Here is a 26,512-nt window from a genome sequence, read left to right as displayed (position 1 = left end):
TCACAGTTGTAAAAGATCATAAACAGTATGGTGGCGTTTTAAAAATTACACAGCGCTATTAATATTATAACCATGCAAGGAAAGATAATAGCGGAAACTAAATTTGATGCTTCAGGGCCAAATTTTGTTTTAGATATGCCTTTATCAATGGGCACAAGGAAAATACATAATGTTTATATCATAAGCTGAACCTCTGCAAAGATTAGGAAAGGTTTTTTCCTCCAATTTACAAGCTGAACTGGATTTCTCAATGAGATATGCTGATATGCTTCCATTAACATTAATAGCTGCACATACAAATATGCTGACTATAGGTGTTTCAATGTCAGTAGCAAAAGAAAAAAATTGGCTTACTTAAAGAAACTGCCTTGCTCTATCGGATGTGTGAAATGTCAGACATCTAGGTAATACACCAGAGTAAACTTAGCTTCCTTATTATCATTAATTTAACTTTGAGATAGCACTAGTCAAAACAGCTTGCAAGAAATTTGTCAGCTGAACTATTCAGATTCAATGACCATTTAAAAGTAATCACTCTATATATTAAAAAAACAAACACTTTTCCTATGGGATGACAGAGTGATGTCAGCAACTCGTTCCTCCCCCCACCCCCAGCAACCAGAGGGAGAAAGCAGTGCCAGCCTCAGCCTGGCCCATCCCCACCCAACGGCTGCAGGGGGAGCCGAGGCTGGCCTAACCTTGGGGGGGGGAGGGGGGAAGCAGAGCCAGCAGGAGAGAGACGGAGCAGGCCAGGGCGCTCTCACCTTCCCTGGCAGCTGAGGGGGGGGGGGGAGGGGCAGGAAGGGAGCTGCCTACTCCCCCCCCACCCCCCAGAGGGGGGTTGGCGAGCATAGCAAGCAGGGGACACCACTCTCTAGTATTCTTTAAAATACTTAAAGGATACTCCCAAAAATTAACTTTCAAACTAGAATTAGGGCTGTAAATTCATAAATGACAAACTTTTACTGACTCCTAGCTTTTGCTGAAACAGACTAATATGGCTACCTCTCTGAAACTTTTACTGAGGTACTAGTTGTTAAAATAAAGACTTTATGGGTTTGCAAACATGGTTAACTTTGATCCTGACTAATGTCAATTCTACTAATTAAAAGCCCCTTTATTTTTTCCTGACTGTTAAAATATAAATGAACTATGGAGTTCGGAAGCAATCTTGTTATAAAATAGTTGTAAAAGAATCCCTCCCATTTCATACTCACATCACCAAGCCAGACATTCCAATATCCCATCTATTCCTTGCACAATGGAAAAGTATGTATTTACCATTACATTGTGCGCCAAATAACTTCATCCACTATGTATATGCAAATTAACTCCCCAGCATACCTACTTCATCCACACTTCCCACATGGTTTAAACAACTTCACATCTAGTAAGAAAACTAATGCAGTGGTCCCCAATCATTTGAGGCTGCCGGGCGCCAGGGGGCGTGGCCGTTCGCCCGACGGGCACCCGAGAGCGGGGACACTTGCACGCCCAGGGGCGGGGCCCCCTCCATAGCTGCATGCCCGGGGCCAGCTCCTCCCCGCCCCCAAGCGCTGCACGCCCAGAGCGCGGGCGACCAATGCGCGGCGCTCCCAGGGCTGGCGCTCACCGTGCGCCACACGCCAGGGGCTGGCTCCGGCACCATGCATGTGCCACGTGCCCGGGGCCAGGCCAGCCCCGAGCACTTGGCGGGGGCACACAAATGCCTCTGCAGGTGCCATGGCGCCCGAGAGCACCGTGTTGGGGACCACTGACCTAATGGATATTATAAGCTCTTCTTTATATAAATTGGCAAAAATTGAGAGTACCGCAATCACTAAAAAGTACCTTTGGAGGTTATTCTTATCTATTTTATTTTACCATGGCAAAAATATCAGAAGTAAATATTTAAAATTACACCCAAAATTTTTAAAGGAGCTGCTTGTTCAACAGCAATAAGTTCAAACAGATATTTTGTTTTATTCAGAATTAAATTATTTATTTTACAAGAAATGGTTTTGTACTGTACCTCATCAGTCAATCTGTCTATCCTGTACAAGTTGGGATGTATCATTTTCATCAGATGACCAAGAGGCTGACTCTTTATCTGACACATGGCATATACACGATCATCCAAGCGTGTGCTTGTGCCTGTTCTAAATGCTTTCTGTAAGAAAGTATGTTGATTTTAGGCATCTTTTACATGTTTTTATGGCTTTTAAACAAATTAGAAGGTAAAATGTTAGTCTGGCACTGGCAAAAAACCCAAGCCTTTTATGAAGCTCACAGATATATAATTGGCAAACAATTTTTCAAAAGAAAAACACCTGGCATTAAAATACTCTAAAATATCCAACAAATCTAGTTTAACCAAAGCCAAATTTAATGCATCTTAAATCTAATCCATTTTTCCTCTGCTTAGGAGCAGGAGGACCTCCTAAAGGAAGACTGTTTTCCCCATTTAGCATATTATTACATTTTGGAGCCTCCATCATTTTCCTTACCTCTATCCTTGACTGCTATTTATAGTTTGTGGAACTTATTGCACAATGTGTCCATGAGGTTAAGATCTTAGCAGGAGTCAAAAAAGAAACACACACTTGGATAACAATATGATATCCAAATGTACAGTAGTAAAGATTAAAAAATAATCAAGAATTTAGAAAGGAATATGAATCTCATGTTTCTGGACACAAGTTAGGGGATTTGGAAGACTTTCAATAGGTTAATCCACAAACTGCCTTCTACATATTTCTTGTATCTTTCTTTGAAGTAATAGATGTTGGCCACTGTTAGAGACAGGACATGGGACTACATGGACTGGTCTGATTCAGCAGAGCAATTGCTATGTTCATCAACCAAAAGTCTCTGCAACAAATGTAGTCAGGAACCCTACTGGATCTGTATCTTTCCCACTCCACCATGAATTTAAAGTACTTTAATTCTTGGGGTTTCTTGTTTCTAAAATATCTCCACTGTCCTTTCTGTACCCTACTCTGGGCTTCTAAAATATTTTTGTTAGTCTCCCCAACTGCTGTTACTTTTAAACCAGTGTCATCTGTTGTCTTTTGTATGACTTGACAATGCTAAAAGGTCCATTTTTGCTGCTATTTGCTAAGTCTTCCAGAGTAGCTTTAATCACTGCCCTGCATTGGCTATCTGTGAGACTCCAAGAAGAGAAAAAGCTTCAAATCAGAGCTTGGAAGAAATTCTCCTTTAATATTTAATTTTAAGGAGTGACCTTTGGTTCAAAAAATGTTGTACAGAAAATGCAAGCTTTAGATATGAACATCTCTCATCTTAAGCCAAGATTGTTGTTGAGATCAGAGCCTAAGGAAATTAAACAAAGTTAAAGGAAAATTTTCCTTTTTTTTTTTTTAAATGAAAAACTTGCAAAGTAAACACTTCAAAGTGTCTGTAAACCTAGTGCCACATTAAGGATTTATTTGCAGTGAAACCTTGATTATCAACTACATATTCTTAACTTTCAGCTTCAGTTTCTCATTTAATCAAACTCCAGACTGACATCTTATGTTACTCATTTCTCTTTAGAGTTCTTAGGTATTGGTAACACATGTTTGAGAAAATTTAGTTCATTTGCTTCACCTACATGATAGAAATTGAGAAAAGAAATAAATGGCTTTAGCCATAATTTCAAGCAACACTGACTCAATTCATTAACTTTCCTAAAATTTTGGTTACAATACAGCTTTTCTAACTTTTGAAATGAAAGTACAAACAAAATTGATACGAAGTACTGATTTTCAGAAAAGGGTGAACTGAAAGTTTTAGTAAGGCACCGATAACATATCATTAGTTAATTTTTTCATGCAAATGAACTCTTCAACAAATAGGTACATGGATACTTTCCCCCCAAAATAAAATGGCTCTCACACAATTTAACGAAAGAGTATACAGAGGGGGAAAGGACAGACTCTGAATCTTAATATTTACAGCCTGCCTTAAAGCCAAAGATTTAAAGAAAAACACTGCTTTGTATTAGGGATGTTACATTTAGTTTAATCAACTAGTCGATGGATTTTTCATCAACTAGTTGATTAGCCAATAAGTGGGAGAGCCACAGCAGGGTTAGACTACTGTGCACCAGCCTTTTAAATGCATTAAGAGCCAGTTCTTAGGACATTTAAAAAGTAGAGTTACAGTGTCTGGGACTGGGAGGGGTGGGGGTTGAAGAACCCGGGTTTTAAGCTGGCTCCCCCAGTACTGGCTCTTGCTCCACCCCCATTACTGCCTCTGACAGGGACTAGTCGACTATCTGATAAGCTTTGGCTTGTTGGATAGTCGACTAGTTGCTTACATCCCTACTTTGTATCTGATGTCCAACATGAGCAATACTATATTAAAAAGTACCTGTTTGAGAAGAGCCAAAACATATAAAGGAAACAGCTTGAGGGAATTTGGTGCTATCAGTGTGGATTGCTGCAGGTTTGAGGCAGATGAGATATATGCTGACAATGAGTCTACCACAGCATTCACTAAGGCATCTCTTGCATCTGAAAGACTTGATGAAACTGACCGATCTACAGCTGCAAAATTAAAAGTAAACAAAAGCTTTAATTGCTGAATCTTATTAAAAGCTGTTGTGAGGAGCACAGAAAAAAATCACGTATAAGTCAAAGAATCAGAAGTTATTTTATTTTAAGTTATTTTAAAAACTAAAGGTATTTTATTATTTTAAAAAATATGGTGATCATTTTTTAAATGGAGCAAATAAATTGCAGCTTCTGGAAGGGGAAAAAAACCACTTTAAGACAAAAAAGCTGTCCAGTGCAGCTACTGCCTTTGTTTGCTAGGTCCTTGTTCCTTGAGATCTAGGATACTAGGGAAATAGAGAATAATTAAGAACATACTATTTAGGGCTAAAAAAAAACACAGAATCAGAAGCATTCAATAGAAACAAAGACCATAACTATGACAATGACAAGGAATTGAGAAATAGTTTATGGTCATTGCTTTGGGGTAAAAGAAAAAATGAAGTCTATCAAAAACAAATAGACATGGTATGACAATTGTTTTCTAATAAACAGTACATACAATAAGTCTCATGGTTTGGAAAACTGCTATCACAGGTCTAATTCCACTTTAAAAACTGACTAATTCCAACTTCAGTAGAGGCTTCTCCCTTGAACTTCTGCAGTTGGAACCAAATGTCTTTGAATGAGAAATGTTCATCTTTTGAGCTTACTTTTAAAGGCTACCTGCACTTCAAACGCTTCTCAATAATACCATTTACTGCATATTACAGGTCTCAATCCTTAGTGTCCTGTGGCACCTTACAGACTAACAGATGTATTGGAGCATAAGATTTCATGGGCAAAGACCCAGTACATCAAATGCATCTGACGTAGTGGGTCTTTGCCCACGAAAGCTTATGCTCCAATATATCTATTAGTCTATAAGGTACCGCAGGACTCCTTGACGCTTTTGCAGATCTAGACTAACACAGCTATCCCTTTGATACTTCAATCCTTAGTGACATTCTGTACTTAAAAACCTGTAATAATTCTAAAAATAGATTTACACAATCAGAAAGTAATTGGGGTAGAGTGAACCTATAGGAATTTTAGGATCTTTTGGCTCAGAGCCCTTAGCCTCCTAAGGGCCTGTCTTTACCTAAAATGCTATAGCAACACAGTTGTGCCACAACAGTGCTTCAGTGTAGACCACTACCTACAACTGAAAGGATTTTCCCAGCATAGGTCATCCACCTTCCCAAGAGGCAGTAGCTATGTAGATGCAAGAATTTTCCATTGACTTAGCACTTGACTACACTTGGCTTAACTATGCTAGTTTGGTCTCACATCCCTGATCAATTGACCTAATTTTCTAGACCACGATTAAGGCTCCAAGTTTCACTCGTCCACTTAGTTTTGTAGGTCAAATCAAAACACAAACTGTTGGGGGGGAGGGGGTGTCTGCTTTTGTAGTAAGGGAAATGTTGTTCTGTTTTGTTGTAGCAGCTACAGTTAAACTTTTCCTTCATGTCAGGGTTGTAAATAAGTTTTGATTGTAGAAAGCTATCTACAACCCCCGAGTACCCTGCCCCAGCACCACCAGGACTCTGCCCCGTACCCCCACCAGCACAGTTGGGGCCACATTAGTGAGGCTTGGGCGGTTTTGGAGCGGTTGTGTTTTTGCATCTCACTTGTGTGGCCCTGACTGACTTTTCTGTGGGCCAGTGACCCCTGACTCAAAACAGGTTCCCTGCCCCTCTCAAAGTCAACGCTGAAACATTTTGTGTTTGACATAATATTTTATTTAAAATGAAGCCTGGCCAACAAACCCCCAATTGGGACCAAGCCCCCACCTGGCCGCAGCATAACAACACTCCTGCACCCCACTCAGACTCCAAACCTGAGTCTATCATACACGGGAACCCCCAGTCCTGAGCCTCTCATCCCCAAACTCCTGTACCCCCACATCCCCAGTCTTCTGCCACAACACTCCTGCACCATCCACACACTGCAAATCTGTATCCTGAGCCCATCATATTCCCAGCCTCCCCGCTCTGAGCCCCTCATGCACTCCAGCCCAAACTCCTGCACCCTCTCAACCACAAGCCTGCGGCTTGCTCAGCACCCTAATCCTCCACCTGACCCCAACACTCTCCAGCCTGGAGCTCCCTCCTTGAGCCAGCATCCTCTTCTCTACTTCCTCCTGCACCCAAATTCCCTCCTAGAGCTTGCGCCTCTCACCCCTTCCCAGTGCTTTTTTTGAGAGCCACCATAGCAGTGGAGACAGCGTGAAGAGCTGGGGCAAAGTTGTTGTTGGGTGGGGAGAGGGTGACAGGGCCACGAAGACCCAGGGAAAAGTTATTAAAAAAAGAAGCTAGCACCTATTCTCCCTCAGCGCAGCTTTTTTTGGGGGGGGGAGGGGGGAAAGAGAGGAGAAGAGGGGGCAACAACTTTGCCCCAGCTCTTCACGTTGTCTCCATTGCTATTGTGGCTCTTCGTCTGGAACGGGTTGGCCACCCTTGCCCTACACAGAGCTGACTTTTGTGTATCATGAGGAAAAAGAGGGGATCCCGAAAAAAAGGGAGAGCAGAAGCACCAGGGACTGGAAGGATGAATGAAAGTCGGCAGAGCTGGGATATAGAAAGGGGTGGGGAGTGGTGCAGAGCGCTGTCAGCATCCTTACAGTGTTCAGTGACTTTAACAGAATACCCACATTTTTGCTAATGAACAGAAGTGAAAAACTTTTCCCATTTACTTCAGTTGGAGTTGTGGGTATTCAGTACAGTAGACTTCCGCTAATCCGGAACCTATGGGACTTAGGTGGTGCCGGATTATCAGATATGCCGGACTACCAGGAGGTACTATAAGATGGTTTTATATATATATACTGTATACATTATATACTGTATATAAAGTGCTCTTAACCCTTTTTATTATACATACTGTATACAGTATACTGTAATGTTTTAGGTTTTTTAAGCCTTTTTTACCCCTTTTTGCTCAGTTCAGCTGTTGCCACTGTTACCTTGTGACTCATTTTTTGCCAAAGCTCACTGACTAGGCTCTTGCCATTTTGATTCCGGACTATCAGGAGTGCCGGACTATTTGATGCCGGACTATTGGAATTTTAATGTACTTCTGAAAATCAGAGCATATCTTTTAATGTTAAGTATATTATAGCTATCATATGATAGTTCCATTATTTTAGTTACATAACGTGTTCTAGATTTAGCATCTGTTTCTTCATTTTGCAAGGGTGATGTTAGATTAATACTTCCTGGCTTACGTTCAACTTCATGTCATTTCTCCGTTTGTGTGTGATGTGATAGCTGTTAAACAACAGTATTTAGTTACTTCCAAAATGTCAGGGAATGTTCTAGACATCAGTGGGTAGACCCACATTGGTGAAAATTGGGGTTCTGTGGACCTCCTCCTCACATATTAGGGTTTGTATTCTCATTCCAGGAGTGGGGCTCTTGTACTCCCTATTGCACCATGCCAGGGTATTCCACTCTCCTGCCATGGCTGAGGCTCTGTATAATCCTCAATTTCCCGCTCTCTCACCCATTCACAACAAACAAGCCTCCTCCCTTCTCCTGCCAGAGGTTCTATGAGCCCCCACCATTCCCTCTATCCCTACATCAAGGTCTCCTGTTGCCACCATCTCTTGCCCCCCATCCACGCCAAAGGCCCTCTCTGTGCCCTCCCTCACCTGGTAACAAGATCCTCCCCAATTCCACTTCCCCATACCAGGGGATGTGTCTATACCCCTGCCATCCTGGCTTGTTCCTCCCCTCACTTATTATTTGGGATTAAGTCATTTAGGATGTCAACATGTTCAACTTTTGGAAATATGGACACAGACGGTATAAGACTAGTTTTATGCAGGAAGGAAGGTGTTAAGGCTACTAGCAACCAGCCCACACTAGGGGCTTTTGCAGCGCACTTTGATCTACAGACAATTGCAGACATTTATGAAGCTAAAGCTATGCTAAACAGATGTAAGGGCTCCATGTGTTCTCTTCTACTCCCAAAATCAACATGGCTCTGGCTACTGATGCCTAGAGCATTCCCTAAAATATTAGAGCTGATCAGATGTGCCATTCAAAAATTATTACATTATATATGAACATACACAAGTTGAGTATAAGGGGCCTTTGGCCAATTATGTATTTGATCACCTATTCCCATACTCACCCATGTTTGCTAAGAGGCAGACAGCTGCTTGTACATCTGCTCCTGCATACACATCAGCCAGTGAAGTGACTACAGGCAAGCAAAGCGTGTGCACTCGAATTCTCCGTTCACCTACACCAAAATAATGAATAAATAATGCAATATCCACTGATAGGAAGGAAATTGTTTATTGCATTTCTTCTCTCATCCTAGACTCCTTTGCTTCACCAGTGACATCAGTCCTGATACCCACGATTGTGGCCTTCTCCCATCTCCGTTTATGAAACCTCTGAAATACTGTCCACTATACTCATGAAATCTAATCCTACCACACTTTTTACATTTAAATCCTCCCTAAAACTTACTTCCATAATGCAATGTCCAAGTTGAGTTAATAATTTATAAACCACAGTTATTCATAAGATACTAGATCTTCCAGAAGTGCCTAAGTATATTTCCAGTTCTGGAATCCAAGATGTCCGCAACACAAGCTTTTGGAACTTTCCAGAAAGGTATGCTCTTTAGGTCTTCACAAGCAGTTTACATTCACACCAGTCCTTTGAATCTCAGCAGTGGTAATATAGAAAGGCTCCTGAAAAGGAGATTTAGGACACACTCCAGAAGAAATAGTAACTTATTTTCTTTATACTGGTCTTTTCAACCCTAAAGTTGTGGTAGGGACTATATTTGGCCCAGATTATGCCATATATACTAAAAATTAGTACCTATTTTCACAAGAAGCTCAAGTGATTTTAATGGGACTATTCACTGAGTAAAGATGTCTGTATCTAGCCCTGGATGAATTGTACAATGGCAAGCACATTATTGGTGGTTAATATACAGTAATTCCTCATTTAACACAGTAGATACATTTCAGAAAATGATCATGCTAAATGAAAACATGTTACACGGGGTCAATTTTCCCATTGAAAATAATGGAAAAAGTGGGGTTGCGTTTGCGCTCATGGCTCCTGCCTGCACTTGTTAGCAGCTGGGACTGGGACATAAGGTTGGAGGAGAAAGGGGACTGGGTTATAGAAGGGAGGGGAGGTGTTTGGCTCTAGAGAAGGGAAGGGAAGGGAAGGACAGGGGAGGGGGCTTGCAGTCAGCGGCTGGGTTTCCCCAGCTGGCCGGTCACCAGCAGCTGCGCAGGGCTTCCTCTGCCTCCTTACGAAGTGGCGGAGGTTTGCTGCTCACCGCGCAGTTCCTCAGTGACCTTCTCTGGCTGGACGCAAGCATCTAGCTGGGGGGGCGGGGGGGAAGGTAGTTGGGGGGGGGGATCACCGGGGAACGGCACTGTGAGCGGCAAACCTCTGCCGCTTTGCAGGGAGACAGGGGAAGCCTCGCACAGCTGCCGGCCACCGGCCAGCCCTAGGGGAAATTGTGTTATTGCAGGGACGGGGTCGTGTTGTTTGAAAAATGTTCCTTAAAAAAAAAAAAATTGTGCTATCGCGAAAACATGTTATGCGGGCACGTGTTAAGTGAGGAATTACTGTAATTATAAAGTAACTGTCACTTCCTGAGATAACCTTTTATTTTACTTGAATAAGATTTAATTTGAAAAAAAAAATCTAATTTGCGACAGAGTTTATGGCCCCCACCTTAAAAAGACTCACATGTGTGCTTAACTCTACACACAGAAGTAGGGAGTTGAAGACCATGAAGTTCAGCACATGTGTGAGACTTTGCAGGATTTGTTCCTATATATATACAGATCCATTAAGACATTTGAAACTTAGCATAAAAATGTCAAAAGTATTAATTAGGCTATTTTAGTAGTAAGACAATGCATTGTCTGAGCAAGAAAGAAATGTATACTGAATTTGATGGGTCAATTAAGAACATGACCAATTGGCCTCTATATAAGCCATTAACTGCTAAGAGCATTTATTTCAGTTCAAGATGAACTGCCATAAAACAGAAAATAAACTGCAAAAACATAGAAAAGAGAATTCAAGAAATAGTGGGAAGGAAGAGGTCACAGAATTAAGTATAAAAATAAATACTGCTGGTTTAAAAGATCCCCTGGATTTATTTTGAGGAGAAATAACACAATAAATTACTGGGTTTTTTTTCCAGTTACCTTTGCTGGAAGTATACAAAAGAGCAGTCTGAAAACACACCAGAGACGTGTCTGTTAGACTTTCCTCAATGGACATCTGTACTGCAAATCCAGCATCAGGATTGACGTTGGCAAGTGACAGCAAATCAGTAGATCGCACAAAAAAATTTCCATGGAAAGTATGTATTGAAAGACCTATAAGCAGATGAGATCATTTAAAAAAATGAATAGTGGCAACATTACAAAAATACCTAATTAGAATTTTTTAAAAACCAAAAGCCTCCAAATTTATTTCTAAAAGGATAATGAAAGTTAATTTTTCTAAATGCTAATGCAAATTCATCAATGACTGCATAACTGAAGAGTATAATGGTAAGAAACTTAAGGATAATCTCAAATTCATGTCTATATCCATTTCTGAATACTCTTTATAAACAAACTTCTGCACTAACTGCAACCATTTAAACTCAAAGGGATGAACTTCAAGAAAAAAATTAGACTAATCCTGTGAACTCTTAAATTATTAAGATCAAGAAGTTTCATGAAAGTATTTTCACCCTTGAAGTTAATCATGTAAATATATGCTGGAGCGAGCGCTAAGTCGTATACAGGCAGTCCCCGACTTACGCAGATCCGACTTATGTCGGATCCGCACTTACGAACGGGGCTCTCTCGCCCCGGAGGTCGAGGTAACGGATTGCTACTGCGAGCTCCGGGGTGAGAAAGCCCCGTTCGTAAGCTGCTCCGGTGCCCCTGGTCTGCTGGAGACCGTCTCCAGCAGACCAGGGGCACCGGGCGGGTTCCCGCGCTTCTGAGGCTTTGCCAGAGCAAAGCCTCAGAAGCGCGGGGAACCGCCGCTGCTGCCGCTTGAGTCCCTGGTCAGCTGGGGGGGGGGGGGGGGGGGGCGCGGATAGTGTGCCCCCCCCAGCAGACCAGGCTTTTGTTTTGGACCCTGGAGCAGAGCAGCTGGGGTGCTGCGGATTGGTCCTGCAGCACCCGCTCTGGGCACTACTGGACCAACCCGGCAGCACCCCAGCTGCTCTGCCCCAGGTCCTGATTCAGCTGCTGCTGGTCAGTTTCAGCAGCGGCTGAATCAGGACCCCTGGGGCAGAGCAGATGGGGTGCTGCTGGGTTGGTCCAGCTGCTCTGCCCCAGGCGTCCCCAAGTCAGCCGCTGCTGAAACTGACCAGCGCTGACTACAGGAAGCCCGAGGCAGAGTTGCTCTGCCCCAGGTTTCCTGGAATCAGCGCTCATCAGTTTCAGCAGCAGCTGACTTGGGGAAGCTTGGGGTTCTTAAGTTGAATCTGTATGTAAGTCAGAACTGGCGGTCAGTTTCAGCAGTGTCTGAATCTGGACGCCAGTTCCGACTTACATACAGATTCAACTTAAGAACAAACCTACAGTCCCTATCTTGTACGTAACCCGGGGACTGCCTGTACTTATTTTTGTATTAACACTTGTTCTAACTTACTACTAAATGCCTCCTCCAATATATAACTTGTAGCAATATTCCCACCTTGCCTTTGTATTTTCTTTTATGCTCTTTCTTCTCCTGTCCCACCTCCCCCCAGCTGCACCACAGCTTCCCAAAAAATTTAGGGTAGATGAATGAGCATCTCCTTAGAATTGCCTTGTGATGGAGCTCCACTCCTAGAAGAGATAGCTCAGAGCTGAAAGAATCACTTTAAATGCTCAGCCTAACGGGGGACAATGTACAAAAAGGTACAAAAGAGGACAGTTAAAACCAAAACTGATGCAAACAGACATTTAAAAAAAATCACAAGTGGTTCCTAGACTACATGAACAACAAGGAAATGCAATATGGTCAGAGAAAATTACACTCAGTTATAAATGCAATTAACACTTCAAGCCAAGACAAATATTACCACTAAAATAACAGATTATTTCTGGCAATAAAGGCTGATTAATTCTTTCAAGTCTGAACAGCTAAAGAATGCCATAAGACCCAATTCTTGAAAAGAAGAACACCTTGTCTCTAATTATTTAATTTTTAAAAGGGACGATTTAGCTGTGTTAGAGACAAGCCCTCAATCCATGAGTTAAATGTGAATTTTCTAAGTACCAGAACCATTACTGTTCAAAATGTTTGGACTGCAGAATTCTACTGTTTATAACACCTAGAAAGAGATTACATTTTAGAGTCTACCTTGAAATTAATGTACCTTCAGTTTTTAAGTTATGAACAAAGGTGACATTAGGCATCATCAGTAGCCAAATTTTGCAAGCATAATTTTTCCTTTCAGAGCATGGATCAAATATATTCAGTTGACAATTTAGGCAAAATGCACAGCCATGTGGAAGGTTCATGTAGGGACATCAGTACTATTTAAGATTTGTGATAAGCAGCAAGGATTGTGAAAGATCAGCTGCACCAGAAGAAGGGGACAGGGCTGCTTATCCCCTAATACAATTCAAGTTGGTCTTATTTATATAACTCAGAGCAGAAGATGGTGATGGGAAAGGAGAAACCATCTGATCTATAATTCATCATTTTATCTTAAGGAAACTTCTGTAGTGTTGATGTTGGACAGGAAAACAATTAGGAACTTTTTAGTGATAACAAATATGGATCACAAGAAAGCTGTACTTTTTTCTCACTACTTGAATATGAAGCCGAGGCCTAAAATTTTGGTTCTTCCAATCGCTATAACCTAATGTGTGAAAAAGTTATTATTTGAATATGGGTGTGCATAAAGTTCTAATAGCGGCTGTAAATTTCTTCCTAGCAAACTGCAAAATAGACACAGAATCATATCAGAGGTAAGGATGTTAAATTTTGATTAATTAACTAATTGAGTAGTCAATGGAATTTCCATCAACTAGTTGATTAGCCGATAAGGGGGGGGAGGGCGCTCGCTATTCCACTGTGCCTCTGCCTTTGAAATGTACAAGAGCCGCCCGGGACTCTTGCACATTGCAAAGGCAGAGGCGCAGCATGACTGCTTAGGTCCCCACTCTTGTGCCTCTCCCTTTGAAATGTACAAGAGCTGTTCATAGAGCGGAGCTTGGGGGAACTGGCTTTTAACCCAGCTCAGAATGTTCTTGTTTTTTCAGGGTATGAAAGATCAGAAATGAGAGCCACTATTTTAGCTGATATGGAATAAGAAAATGCATAGGTTTAAAAAACACACCACACCCGACTAAATATTTTATCCTAAGGTTCTTTAAAAACAGCCAAAGTCCAAATGCTTAATGATGTACATACTGTATTTTTAGAAAGTGAAAAGCTGACAGCTCACATAGTAGTGTTCTCAAATGCACCTTTCAAAAAGTGAAGCACATTTTGCTTTACTTTACCTCAATTATACACTGCAGGCATTCCCGAGTTTAACACACAATCTAAAATTTATAAAAATTCAAAGCCATACCTTTTGTACATCTTATTCTCATGACTGCCTCAAATCCAATCTTCCTTGTGAAGTATCTTTTAAGGTCTTTTTGCAATTTTTCTGCTTGTGTCGGATTGTGGCTATGATGGAAAGATGGATAATAATAGATGCATCCAGCAGAATATTTGGACATACATGCTTTCGAAGAAAAAGGAAAATGTTTAATATTTATATACGAATAAGCGTAATACAATTTAAAAACAACTGATTTACTTATAAAGAAATAATCATTTTGCCATTTTAATACAGATGAAACATGAAAAAAATTAAACTAGAATGCAAGCCTTAAGTAGCTACTCCATAGGATTTTTTTTTTGAAAAGCAAGTAAAGGTGCTGTAATGGACAAGAGGTTTACCACCACTAGCCACCTGGATAGATCAGGTCACCTGAATAGAGTAAGGTCTGTTCCAACTTGCTGGAATCCCATTCTATTTTCCTGATGTGATCCATCTCTATTACTGTCGGTTCCTAACTTCTTACTCAGGCCAAGAACCAGGTGGGAGACAGTCATTATTTATTACATATACAGGCAGTCCCCAGGTTACGTACAAGATAGGGACTGTAGGTTTGTTCTTAAGTTGAATCTGTATACAAGTCGGAACTGGCGTCCAGATTTAGCCGCTGCTGAAACTGACCAGTGGCTGACTACAGGAAGCCTGAGGCAGAGTTGCTCTGCCCCGGGCTTCCTGGAATCAGCCGCTGATCAGTTTCAACAGGCTGAATCTGGACGCAAGTTCCAACTTACATACAGATTCAACTTAAGAACTCCAGGCGTCCCCAAGTCAGCTGCTGCTGAAACTGATCAGCGGCTGATTCCAGGAAGCCCGGGGCAGAGCAACTCTGCCTCGGGCTTTCTGTAGTCAGCGCTGGTCAGTTTCAGCAGCAGCTGACTTGGGGACGCCTGTGGCAGAGCAGCTGGGGTGCTGCTGGGTTGGTCCAATAGCGCCCAGAGCGGCGCTGCGGGACCAACTGGCAGCGCCCCAGCTGCTCTACCACAGGTGTCCGGAGAAAAGCCTGGTCTGCTGGGGGGTGGGGGCGTACTAACTGCGCCCTCCCCCCCCAGCAGACCAGGGAGACACGGGCGGCGGACCGAGATGCACCACGGCTTTGCTCCGCGTCTCCCTGGTCGGCTAGAGACCAGCAGAACAGGGACACGGGGAGCAAAGCCTCTGAGGACACCGGCAGCGGGACAGCCGCGACGTGTCTGGGCTGTCCCGCTGCCCGCGTGCTCCGCGGCTTTGCTCCACTGTCCCGCTGCTGGCATCCTCAGAGGCTTTGCTCCCTGTCTCCCTGGTCTGCTGGAGTCCAGCAGACCAGGGAGACGTGGAGCAAACCCCGTTCGTAACTGCGGATCCAACGTAAGTCGGATCCGCGTAACTCAGGGACTGCCTGTATATATAAACTAGTAAATAAGCATTTTAACATGGCTTACCACATTAAGTATACAGTATTCATGTGGACATAACTAGTTTCTGGTGTACAGTGACATGTTTTGGTTTAACATTTAGGAAATTAGATGAGAATACTTTTCTTCCATGTTTGCTGGGGAGCCATCTCATGACCAGAACAACGTCTCCATTGGTAGGCCTCATCTGGGACTTCTCTAAAGTATGGTTCTCTAACAAAGCAAACCCTAGGCCTGACTCAAGTCTGGTGCACGTATGCATGCAGGCCAGGCCAAAAAGGGTGGGGGAGAGTCAGAAGAGTCAAAAGTGCTTGCTCAATCATGCATAATTTGTAAAGGACAGCAAGACCAGGCCAAGAAGACCAGAAACAACATGGTACTAGTACATCCTATTTTTGATGAGAGAAATATTCCAGCGACAGACGAAAAACTATTAAGCGCTTTTGCAATATTTTGGCACAGAAAAATGTATCCTAAATATTGGCATAATAGGAATCTTAAACAAAATGTAATATATTGGTAGATATTACTAGAATGAGAATAAATATAGGGATAGAAAACCTAATTAGTGCGAGGGATTGAGTAAGGAGTCCCCACTACCTTACTCACTGCAACAAGTTGAACTCGTTGATGCATTGTGGATGCCTCTGCATGTGGGGAAAGAAAGAGGTCCCGCCCTCCTGTCTGACAATCATAAGGGTAATAGCACTGGAAGAGTGAGGTGTGTGAGTGTGAGTGATTCATAGAAATACGTACATGTATATTCTTATTCTTAAAATTGAGTAGCTTGTGTATTGACCTAGGTGTTATTATCTTAATCAATGATTTAGATATCGGTATAGAAAGTACGCTTATTAAGTTTGCAGATAATACCAAACTGGGAGGGGTTGCTACTGCTTTGGAGGACAGGGTCATAATTCAAAATGATCTGGACAAACTGGAGAAATGGTATGAGGTAAACAGGATGAAATTTAATATGGATAAATGCAGAGTGCTCCACTTAGGAAGGAACAATCAGTTTCACACATACAGAATGGGAAGCAACTGTCTAGGAAGGAGTACGGCAGAAAGGGATGTAGGGGTTACAGTCGACCACAAGCTAAATATGAGTCAACACTGTGATGCTGTTGCAAAAAAAGCAAACATGATTCTGGGATGCGTTAACAGGTGTGTGAGCAAGACACGAGAAGTCATTCTTCCGCTCTATTCTGCACTGATTAGGCCTCAATTGGAGTATTGTGGCGAGTTCTGGGCACCACATTTCAAGAAAGATGTGGAGAAATTGGAGAAGGTCCAGAGAAGGGCAACAAGAATGATTTAAGGTCTAGAGAACATGACCTATGAAGGAAGACTGAAAGAACTGGACTTGTTTACTTTTCAAAAGAGAAGATTGAGAGGGGACATGATGGTGGTTTTCAGGTATCTAGAAGGATGTCACAAGGAGGAGGGAAAAAAATTGTTCTTCCTGGCCTCTGAGGATAGAACAAGAAGCAATGGGCTTAAACTGCAGCAAGGGAGGTTTAGGTTGGACATTAGGAAAAAGTTCCTAACTGTCAGGGTGGTTAAACACTGGAATAAATTGCCTAGAGAAGTTTTGGAATCTCCATCTCTGGAGATATTTAAGAGTAGGTTAAATAAATGTCTATCAGGGATGGTCTAGACAGTACTGGGTCCTGCCATGAAGGCAGGGGACCAGACTTGATGACCTCTTGAGGTCCCTTCCAGTCCTAGTATTCTATGATTCTGTATTGTCTGTGCTAACTATCCTGTGTATTGGAATAGATCTGGGTAACATTGCATTGCTTTCCTTTACTATTCTGTGCACAATAAAGTTAAAAAGAGTTTATCTGAAGTGTTTTACTGGCTCCTCTCATATCTAAATACCAAACCACATGACAATGTTCTACAATGACAATTAATAAACTTATCTTCACACTCTGTCACACTCATTCCTCTAATTATTTCCTTTCCTGAATCTAACAAGACTATATTGTATCTTCTGCAATAGCAGAGCACCAGAAGATTAACATGAAAGAACAGAGAGGGCTGGCTAGAATCAGTTTGTTTCCATGACAGGTCTTACATAGCAGAAGAGCAATTTCTAGGCAAGTGTTAAAATGCCAACGTACACAATTTAAGGACTGCAGAAGGAGTTTTAATTTTAATGTGTTTAGAACATGAACTATGGAAGCAGGCAGGTAAAGACAAATTACTATCTTACCTAGAGAAGCAAGGTCAGAATACTGAGAACTTAAGAGAAATAAATCTACAGCTGTTTGCTGTCCTGAGCAGTCCAGTGCCAACTTCTTGTAAAAATCTGTTGCTGGTCCTAGATGCTGTACAACCTTTAGAAAGAAATTATACAACAAAGAGTACAAAGTTGGGAGCATACTACCTCAGGTACAGTAAAAATGTTACTAAACAGAAACATTATAAAAGATAAAAGTACAATCTAGTATTTTCTAATCATCATTTGAAGTTGCTTACTAACTTTAACAGAAACATTTTTTCTACTCCAAGTCTCCCTTTCAAGAAAACATGTTTAAATACAAATAAGCTTTCTAACAATGTGCTGTTTAAACTACAGCACATTCTTTGTATTTCTAAAATAACAAAATGACAAAATATTACAATAAGAACTGATGATTCAGAATCTTTGCTGATTTAGCACACATGTTTATTATGGTTCCTAAGCCCTTATGGATTGATACAGTTAAATAAAAAGCACTAGTGGTATTATTCTTCCAGCACTGTCTATCAGTTTGGCTCTGGATTAAGGAAGATGGAGCGATCAGTTCATTGTCTGGCCATACTGAAGAGAGGATAGGAGACACTGACTTGGGTTTAATCAGGCCACAACTTTATTAGTAAATGTCTAGGACCACCCAGCAGATGATAGTCTCCTATACAAGTAACCCCATGTTTATCCCATAATTACATGGATACCAGCTCCCCCTCCTATCTGTCCTGGTATCTCCAGCAAATCCGTTACCGGGTCCTAGCCATCTAGCCCCCAGTCATGGAGGGGTAAGGTGAGCTATAAGAATGTACATATAGAGTCCCTAACTGCTCCTCCTTCACTCCTTTAATGAACATCTCTCTTTAAGTCCCTTTCCAAGCTATTTATTGTGTCACCAGTGACTAACATTCTGTTTAGAATGGTAAGAACAATTAAAAATGGGATAGAATGTAAGACAGAAAATGTCTTATTGCCTCTGTATAAATCTCTGGTACGCCCAAATCTTGAATACTATGTACAGATGTGGATGCCTCATCTCGCAAGAGATATAGTGGCATTGGCAAACGTTCAGAAAAGGGGAACAAAAATGATTAAGGGGTTTGGAACAGATCCCATATGAAGAGAGATTTAAAAGACTCGGATTTTCAGTTTAGAAAAGAGGAGGCTATGGGGGGGATATGATAGAGGTCTATAAAATTATGACAGGTATGGAGAAAGTGAAATTAATAGGCAGCAGTTTTAAAAGAAACAAAAGCAAGTTTTTTTCTTCATACAGAGCATAGTCAACCTGTGGAACTCCTTCCCAGAGGATATTGTGAAGACAGGACTTTAAAGGGGGTCAAAAAAACCCAAGATACATTCATTGGAGGTTAGGTCCATCAATGGCTATTAGCCAGGAGGGGTAGGAATGGTGTCCCTACCCTCTGTTTGTCAGAGGCTGGAAATAGATGACAGGAGAGAGACTGCTTGATGATTACCTGTTCCGTTCATTCCCTCTGGGGCATCTGGCACTGACCACTGTTGGAAGACAGGATACTGGGCTAGATGGACCTCTGTTATGACCCAGTACAACCGTTCTTACGTATCTTTCCTAGGGAGAACCTGCACTGGACACCCACCCTACATTTAAATAATGAATTGTGACATACGGCCTACTGTACATTATACCATGCAAGAACAAAGTCCTTCCTAAAACCTGTTGTGGGAAGGTAAAAAAACCCACCAAACAAACAAAAAAACCCCAAATGCATCCAAGCCAATATGGTTATAAGGGAAAAATTTCTTCCCAGCTCCCCTAAAAAGGGAGAATTAGTATAATACCCACAACAGGTGTTCACCAAACCTGATATTTTACCACAGAAGAAGGTAAGGGAGGGCAAGTCCTGTGTCAGCCTTGGTCTATGTAAAATGGAGGCTCCAAGCCCTGAGCTATATGTTTTTCAAACTCTACATTCCTATGTGATGAGTCTGAAACCCACTGTTCCCTTTCTGTAGCCATTTTCATTTTTTCCAACTTCTCCTGCCTCCAGCCATTAACTTCATTTGGCAAGGCCAGCCAAAAAAACCTTGGTTTAAAAGGTGCAGGGTGGTCACTTGCCTTAAAGACAAATGAATAGTGCATCCAATGTTTATAATTAAAATCTTAGATTAATATAGACTTGCTGAAGAGATTTAAAAGCTAGTAAGGTAACTTGCAACTTGGTAAAAAAAAAAAAAAAAAAAAAAAAAAAAACCACACAAACCACCAAAGGTAGCCTGAAAAACTAGATTACAAAAACAATTCAAGTTTTCTAGTGTTAATAATAATAATGAATGGTCCATACAAAAAGTTAATAGTACCTTTGTGCTGGATCTTTGATTGGGATCTTCTCTGGAATGCAACAGCCCTGCACCCAAGGATGGTAACTGTGACTGAAACACAGAGATGCGGCCACCTGTTGGAGACATCAGTTTAAAGGCAGCCTGAAGTGCAGGACCCAGTGCGCTGTGTGTTTCTCTTGTATTGGTGAACATATTTGGTAGCGCATTCAATAAATCTTTGATCAGCTGCAAAATAAATGGAAAGGTATTATTGACAAACTAGGGATGCAATTTCTCAGAAACTCATGGGTGATATAATGAGCACCCAGTACTGAATATTTCAGTTTATCTTCAAAACATGTTGTATGAAAAATGAATTTGAATGGAATAATAAAATAGCAAACCAGGATTTCATCTGTACATTACAATAGTATCATGAATTTCAGCAAAATTAAAATGCTGAATTTAAGCATTATATGGAGAATATACTTAAAATAATGGAATTTAAATTGCAGACTGCATAAAATATTTTAAAAATGTTTTTTAACATTTTATTTGATCCATGAAAAGTAATGATACTTTTTTTGATCAATCATACCTCTTTGCTTTCATGCAGATTTACAAGTAAACTATCAGGTGTAGGTAAGAAAATATCTATGGAAGGAAAAATACATATTTCATTAATGAATAAAAGCACACTACAAACAGCACAATATATTACTTCTGTGGCATCATAAAAAAAAGGATCAAATAAACCCTGTTTTTTCTGACTGTACAAAATGTATTTTATACAAATAAAGACTGCTTTATATCAGTGCCAGTATCATTAACATTAGTTTTTTTTCAGATGCAAATATTTTGCAATTTATTTTTGTAGTAAACTTAACTGATCATTTTACATTATGCTGCTATGCATATTCATTATATTTAAGCAGATTTTGATCTGTCCCTAATGTGAAATAAACTCTTTTTTTCTTGCTACTTACCATCAATATCTGAGACAATAAGCATTTGAGGCTGTGATAAACCTTCCTGCAAGTTGTAGAACTGAACAGTGCTGTCAAATGTTACGAACCCTATTCTTGTTCTAGAATCTCCAGGCAGCCTTAAGACAAGAAAGACATATTAAATGCCAAGCTAAAAATCCAGATCTCAGATGCACATCTGCAGCTTTCAATAATGTCAAAGGAAACCATGTTTGTGTATTTGGGACAAAAGTGGGCCCCAGTTGCTTAGGCCTGGTCTACTGGCACAGATGTACGAGAAGACCACACCTCTAAGTGACATCATATGCCAGGAACTGTACATGCGGTTATGATGGTCAAGATAGCTTATTCCATTTGGGGACGTACGTTAAGCTATACTGGCCTCAGAATTCTTTTCTGGAAGAATCTGCATCTACATTTAGGGGAGTTTGCCAGTATAGCTAGACACAGGGTCAGATTGTCATAGTTCATTTTTCTAAATGTAGTTAAAATACTATTAACATGAATAACCTAAGATAGACTGCATTTACTTGTTTTAGGTAGCTATGAGAGGCAGTTACTTGCCTATCACTAGAGGTTCTTCAAGATGTGTGGTTCTTTTCCTTATTCTGCTGAGGGGTTCTGCATGTGCATCATGCATCCCGAGCTGGAGAATTTGAAAGCAATAGTGTCCTGTGGCCCACACATACATCCTTGCCTCATGTGTTTGTTCAAGTTAAAGTAACTTAACATTTCTGAAAGGTACTGTCCTATTGCAACCCAGGTCCCTGACAGATCGTTAAATAGCCACCCGCTTATTTTCACCTCTGGAACGTCAAGAGGATAAAAGGCAAGGTGGATCAGCTGTGTATCCAGTTCCTTCTCCACCACAAATCAGACAGAACCACAACAGAGGAAAAGGCAGGCAGGAAGTGGAATACAGAGTCCTCAGCCACCAGTTTCATCAGCCATTCTGCTGGAGCTGGTGGAAACACATAGGCCAGTGGAGGATGTGGTGAAGGGTGCTTTGACTCCACCATGTCATTATGGGAGATCTGGGTTTCCTAGAGGTGGATTGTAGCAGAAGGTTCTCACAGGACAAAGAGTTCCTCTGGCTCTGGCAACTTTTCCAACCACCCTGGTATTAAGGGTACATTTTCCTAATGGGAACTGATGCTGGAGTAGAGTCCCATATCTTAAGCCAGACACGCACATCTCAGTATCCTGTATTGATGTATTTTGTCATCATAATTATGACTACAAAGGAGCAAACTGCTTCCCCATGGCTGGAGCTTATGGAAGCAGCATCTCTTTCTTTGCTTTGGAGGAAGACTTACTGCCATGCTTACGTGCATGCTTCCTTACCTATGGCACAGGTTCCGTAGTGGTGGTACTGCTGGAAGTACACACCTAGCTGTGTCAGGCGAATGTACAGAGGTTTTCCCATCCTTGGTCAGAATGAGATCTCATGGTAACTTCCACCAAGTTCTTCTTGAGGGGGAAAGACCAGTCTTCTTGGGTGTGGCTTGGAAAAGACTGGCAGGTACTGCACCTAGATGCAATGTGAACTTCTCCCAGGCTGTAGAGGCAATGTTGATGTTCATCGCTGGATGAGAAGGAAGGGGGCACATTTTAAAGCTTGGGGTCTTCAGCAGTATCCATGCATGGACGCAGTGGGAGGTGAATTTAAAAGTAAACAAATCCCCCAAAGTGCCATTTCTATTCTAAATAGCTACTAAAATGACAAAAAACTAAGTAAAAACAGTAAAAACGGCAAAAGATTATCAAAAAACCCTAACTACATACAACTATACTCTTTTTAAAAGTGCATCATGCAAGACGACACTAACAATTCCAATCTAGATGATGCGATGGTGAGAAGGAACTGGAAATGCAGTCTGTCTACTTCACTCTTAGTAATGCTGGACGAAATCATGAGGCAAAGCGAAGACACAACCAACAGACACTACTACTTTCAAATTCTCTGGCTCCAGATACATGGTACACGTAAGCAAATCAGCAGTGGAATACAACAAGGACCATCACTCGCAGAAGAACTTTTGTTCCTTTCACAAAAGGAAATAAAGAAAACAGTTCTCTCCATCCATGACATAATGTTACTATAAGATAATAGCCTGTGCATTACAGAATTCACTTGGCATTGCAGTATAAAGTTACTAAATAGAGAGTAACAAGGACAGCTGGGTACTACTAAGGATTATGTACTTAGCTGCCCACTCTACAATTTTTTTTTTTTAAAGGAGAAATGTTATCTCCTCAATGTTTCCTAAGCATGTGAGACAATCACCATAAAAAGCAGAACTACGCAAACTTCCAGAAGTCATTACAGTTCTCTTAAATAGGTCATACTTCAATGGTTTTAGAAGACTCAACTTGAACTTGTTTGAAAAATTTATCTATGATATCAAGAATTCAGTTGTATTCTAATGCATCTAAATTCATAGTTTTCTTTTTTTTCCCCTCCCTTCATTCTTACATCCTATCTTTTTTCATACTTCGCCCTCCGTGTAGCTATACTACATCTGTTTCATCAAAATTTTTGAATGTAACATTCCAAAGAATGTTCTCCCCACCACACCCCTGAAAACAGAAAAATCAATCTGTGTTTACATTCTTTGTTAAAGAAAAAATGCCAGTAAGTGAGGCAGTGGCGATTTGTCTATTTAAACGCTAATATGAAAATGCAGGGTGTGCCTAATGCAATGCATATTCTTCAGCGGTAGAACACTTGCTATATGTATTCTGTGTGTTAAACAGCAATAACAATATCAACTGAATAGAAGTTACAAAGTAACATTTGAGATAGAATACTTTATCAAACTACAGCAAGTGCTCAAAATTACCTATTTTGAATCACAGAAAAACCCAACCAAAAAGTAATTTTATATCCTGAGGTAAAATATAAGCTTTAGCAGCTCTCTCTTTTAGGATGAATTCATACAATATCTAAATACTAGGAGTTGCCTAAGAATTGCTCATTTCTATAACAACATTTCTAAGGACAAGGATCAAAATATAAAAATAAGCAAAGTAGTATTGGTGGTCATTTAAATGTGAAGTAAGAAATCCTTACTTCAAATTTCTTATACACACTATTTGAGAGAAAAATCATTATTTCAGGGCCAACCTTTCACAGTGTGTAAGATTATTTTTAAAATAGACATGAGCAGAGAGGACTGTGGGTGTTCCCTCTGGAGGAGCCACGGAAAGGACTTACAGCTACTGAGACAATAATAATACACCAACAATAGATGAACAAATGGTATTACATAGCAAAAAATTAAAAATTTTGAAATTTGTGCCATAAAATGAAAAATACAAAGCAGTTTACATGAGTCTCTGCCAGTTATATTCTCTAGCATGGCATCCTGGAAGGTGTACTATTGTCACAGAATTTTACATGTTGTGTCATTTAGCAGATGGAAGCTGGACAATATACAACTTTACGGAACTAAAAATCATTAGAAATGTAGAATTCACATAAGGAATATCTGTCCTTAGCCATAGCTATATTGAGAATTCAGTATACAATTCCTGGTTTATCTAAACAAAACACTTTGCAGATCATTTCTAATCACACTTCTAGAAAGATTCTTCACCATTACACAAACGGTCCTAAGTTATATAGCCATATTCTTTTTCTGAATACTAACAACAGACACTGTAAAATCCAATAGCCAGAAGAACATTTGCCCCATATTGGTAGGTCTTCTAAACACTGTTTTAAAGTTCAAGTAGAAGATACAGGATAAGCTAACATTGAAGCTTGCTCACAAATATAAAATAAAGTCAATCCACAATGACGGTAATGTATATTCTTACTTGTCTAGATTTTCCAGCAATGACTGACAGACAATTGTCAAGTATCCAGCTTCCACTGCATTATGAGACACATCTAAAACAAACAAGTATACTGCAGGCTGAGGAGGACGAAGCTGAAAAATATAGAAAATAATGCCAAATTCTTATAGGGAAAATATGTTCATGGATAACATTCCCTTTTTTGGGGGGAGGGGAGAAACAAAAAGAAAGGAAATTACTTGCAAAATGTTAAAATATATGCTATAATTAAATTAACCAAAACCAATTAACCAAAACACTGTCATTATGGGCTTTTAAGCAAATAAAAGAAATTCTCACTTATGTTAAGATTTTGATTAATGTATAAAGCAAAATCAACACCTTAGGCTATCTTTTATCAGCTTAGTGAAGAAGAGATTTTGATGTCAGCTGTAAATTTTGTTCTTAAAAATGGCTCCAGTAAAATGACACATTTTACTATTCTGGATTACAAAAAACCATCAGCATTGCATTGCATTGCTACCATAATTATAATTAAGTGTCTATTTAAGGGATTTCTGTATTCCATTACTGAATCTTCAGAGTTTCATGTCTAAAATAAGATTCAAGCCATCAAAGACTGGTTCAATTTAAATTCACCACTAATGAGGTTGAAATCAGCAGCTTTTGTGAAAAGAATTTCAATCCTATTTATTTGTAGATATGAATTCTGTAACTGAGTTAAATACAACATTAACTAGAGGTTTCTCCTCACCCTTCTGAAATAGAGAGGATTGAGGACCACTCACAACAAATTTGCAGGTCAACAAGACACAATTTAATCTATGATTGGGGCTGTTATCACATAGGTCCTCAATTCTTAAAGTACCCCCCAAAGATGATAAAAAAGGAGATAGGACTCACTACTACATACCTCAACCTGAACCCATGCAGGCTGATTCACATAACTAGTACTTGTCCACTCATTATTAAACAGCCTTATTGTGATTTTTGATCAGGACCAAAAAATACTGATACTGAGAATGACCTGTGATGCAGCTAAGGAGAAACAGGTAAAAGGATAAGCACCTTTTTCTTTCTTTGTAAACACTCCTCCTGAGATGAGATTCCCTTATGGAAGTAAGTCAAAGCAGGGGTGGGCAATCATTTTTGCAGGGGGGCCACTTAATGAATTTCGGTGCATGGCCACGAGTCGGGTCCACTCCTGGAAAGGATAGGGCTCGTGGTGGAAGAGGTGGGACTGGGGACTAGTCTCTACACTCAGAGCTGTCTGGGGTCAGAGGCTTTGAATTAAAAACACAGCAAAGGGCTCGCATCTCCGACCCCTGCCAAGGTAGCACCATGACCGTGAGCCATGAGCCATTTAAAAAACGATACTGCTACCTGAGCCACTGCCTGGAAATTTGGGAGCAGCAGGATATAAATAGAAAGTGGCCAGATGCAGTCCGTGGGCCAGATCAAAGCGTTAGACAGGCCGGATCTAGCCCCTGGGCCGCATCTTGCCCAGCCTTGAGCTAACAGTTACGTGAGTAGATGTTTGCTGGTTTAACTCCTGAACATCCACATCCTACAAGGTGGGAGAATCGGCATGAAATATTTTTGAGCGCTTTCTAGAAGAGAGGAAATGAAGGGAATGCACAGGCTACACAGAAATATCAAAGACTGATGTGTCAT

At 40.7% G+C, this 26,512-nt stretch overlaps 1 protein-coding gene across 6 annotated transcripts in view; it reads right to left on the bottom strand.

The window, feature by feature from the left end:
- SEC24B (SEC24 homolog B, COPII component) overlaps window positions 1-26,512 on the bottom strand; it is an 84,222-nt gene that overhangs the window by 9,165 nt on the left and 48,545 nt on the right. For all 6 annotated transcript variants that reach the window (XM_075929709.1, XM_075929710.1, XM_075929711.1 and 3 more), the window contains 10 exons: window positions 24,860-24,972; window positions 21,038-21,156; window positions 20,650-20,705; window positions 20,091-20,297; window positions 17,733-17,856; window positions 14,085-14,243; window positions 10,717-10,890; window positions 8,655-8,765; window positions 4,354-4,529; window positions 2,012-2,149 (listed from right to left, as the gene is read on the bottom strand). In XM_075929709.1, the coding sequence (XP_075785824.1) occupies window positions 2,012-2,149; window positions 4,354-4,529; window positions 8,655-8,765; window positions 10,717-10,890; window positions 14,085-14,243; window positions 17,733-17,856; window positions 20,091-20,297; window positions 20,650-20,705; window positions 21,038-21,156; window positions 24,860-24,972 (1,377 nt within the window). The remainder of the gene's footprint in view (window positions 1-2,011; window positions 2,150-4,353; window positions 4,530-8,654; window positions 8,766-10,716; window positions 10,891-14,084; window positions 14,244-17,732; window positions 17,857-20,090; window positions 20,298-20,649; window positions 20,706-21,037; window positions 21,157-24,859; window positions 24,973-26,512) is intronic.

Source organism: Pelodiscus sinensis, chromosome 5, assembly GCF_049634645.1.
Source record: "Pelodiscus sinensis isolate JC-2024 chromosome 5, ASM4963464v1, whole genome shotgun sequence".
Taxonomy (NCBI): domain Eukaryota; kingdom Metazoa; phylum Chordata; order Testudines; family Trionychidae; genus Pelodiscus; species Pelodiscus sinensis.
This window is presented reverse-complemented; position numbering and strand designations above follow the sequence as displayed.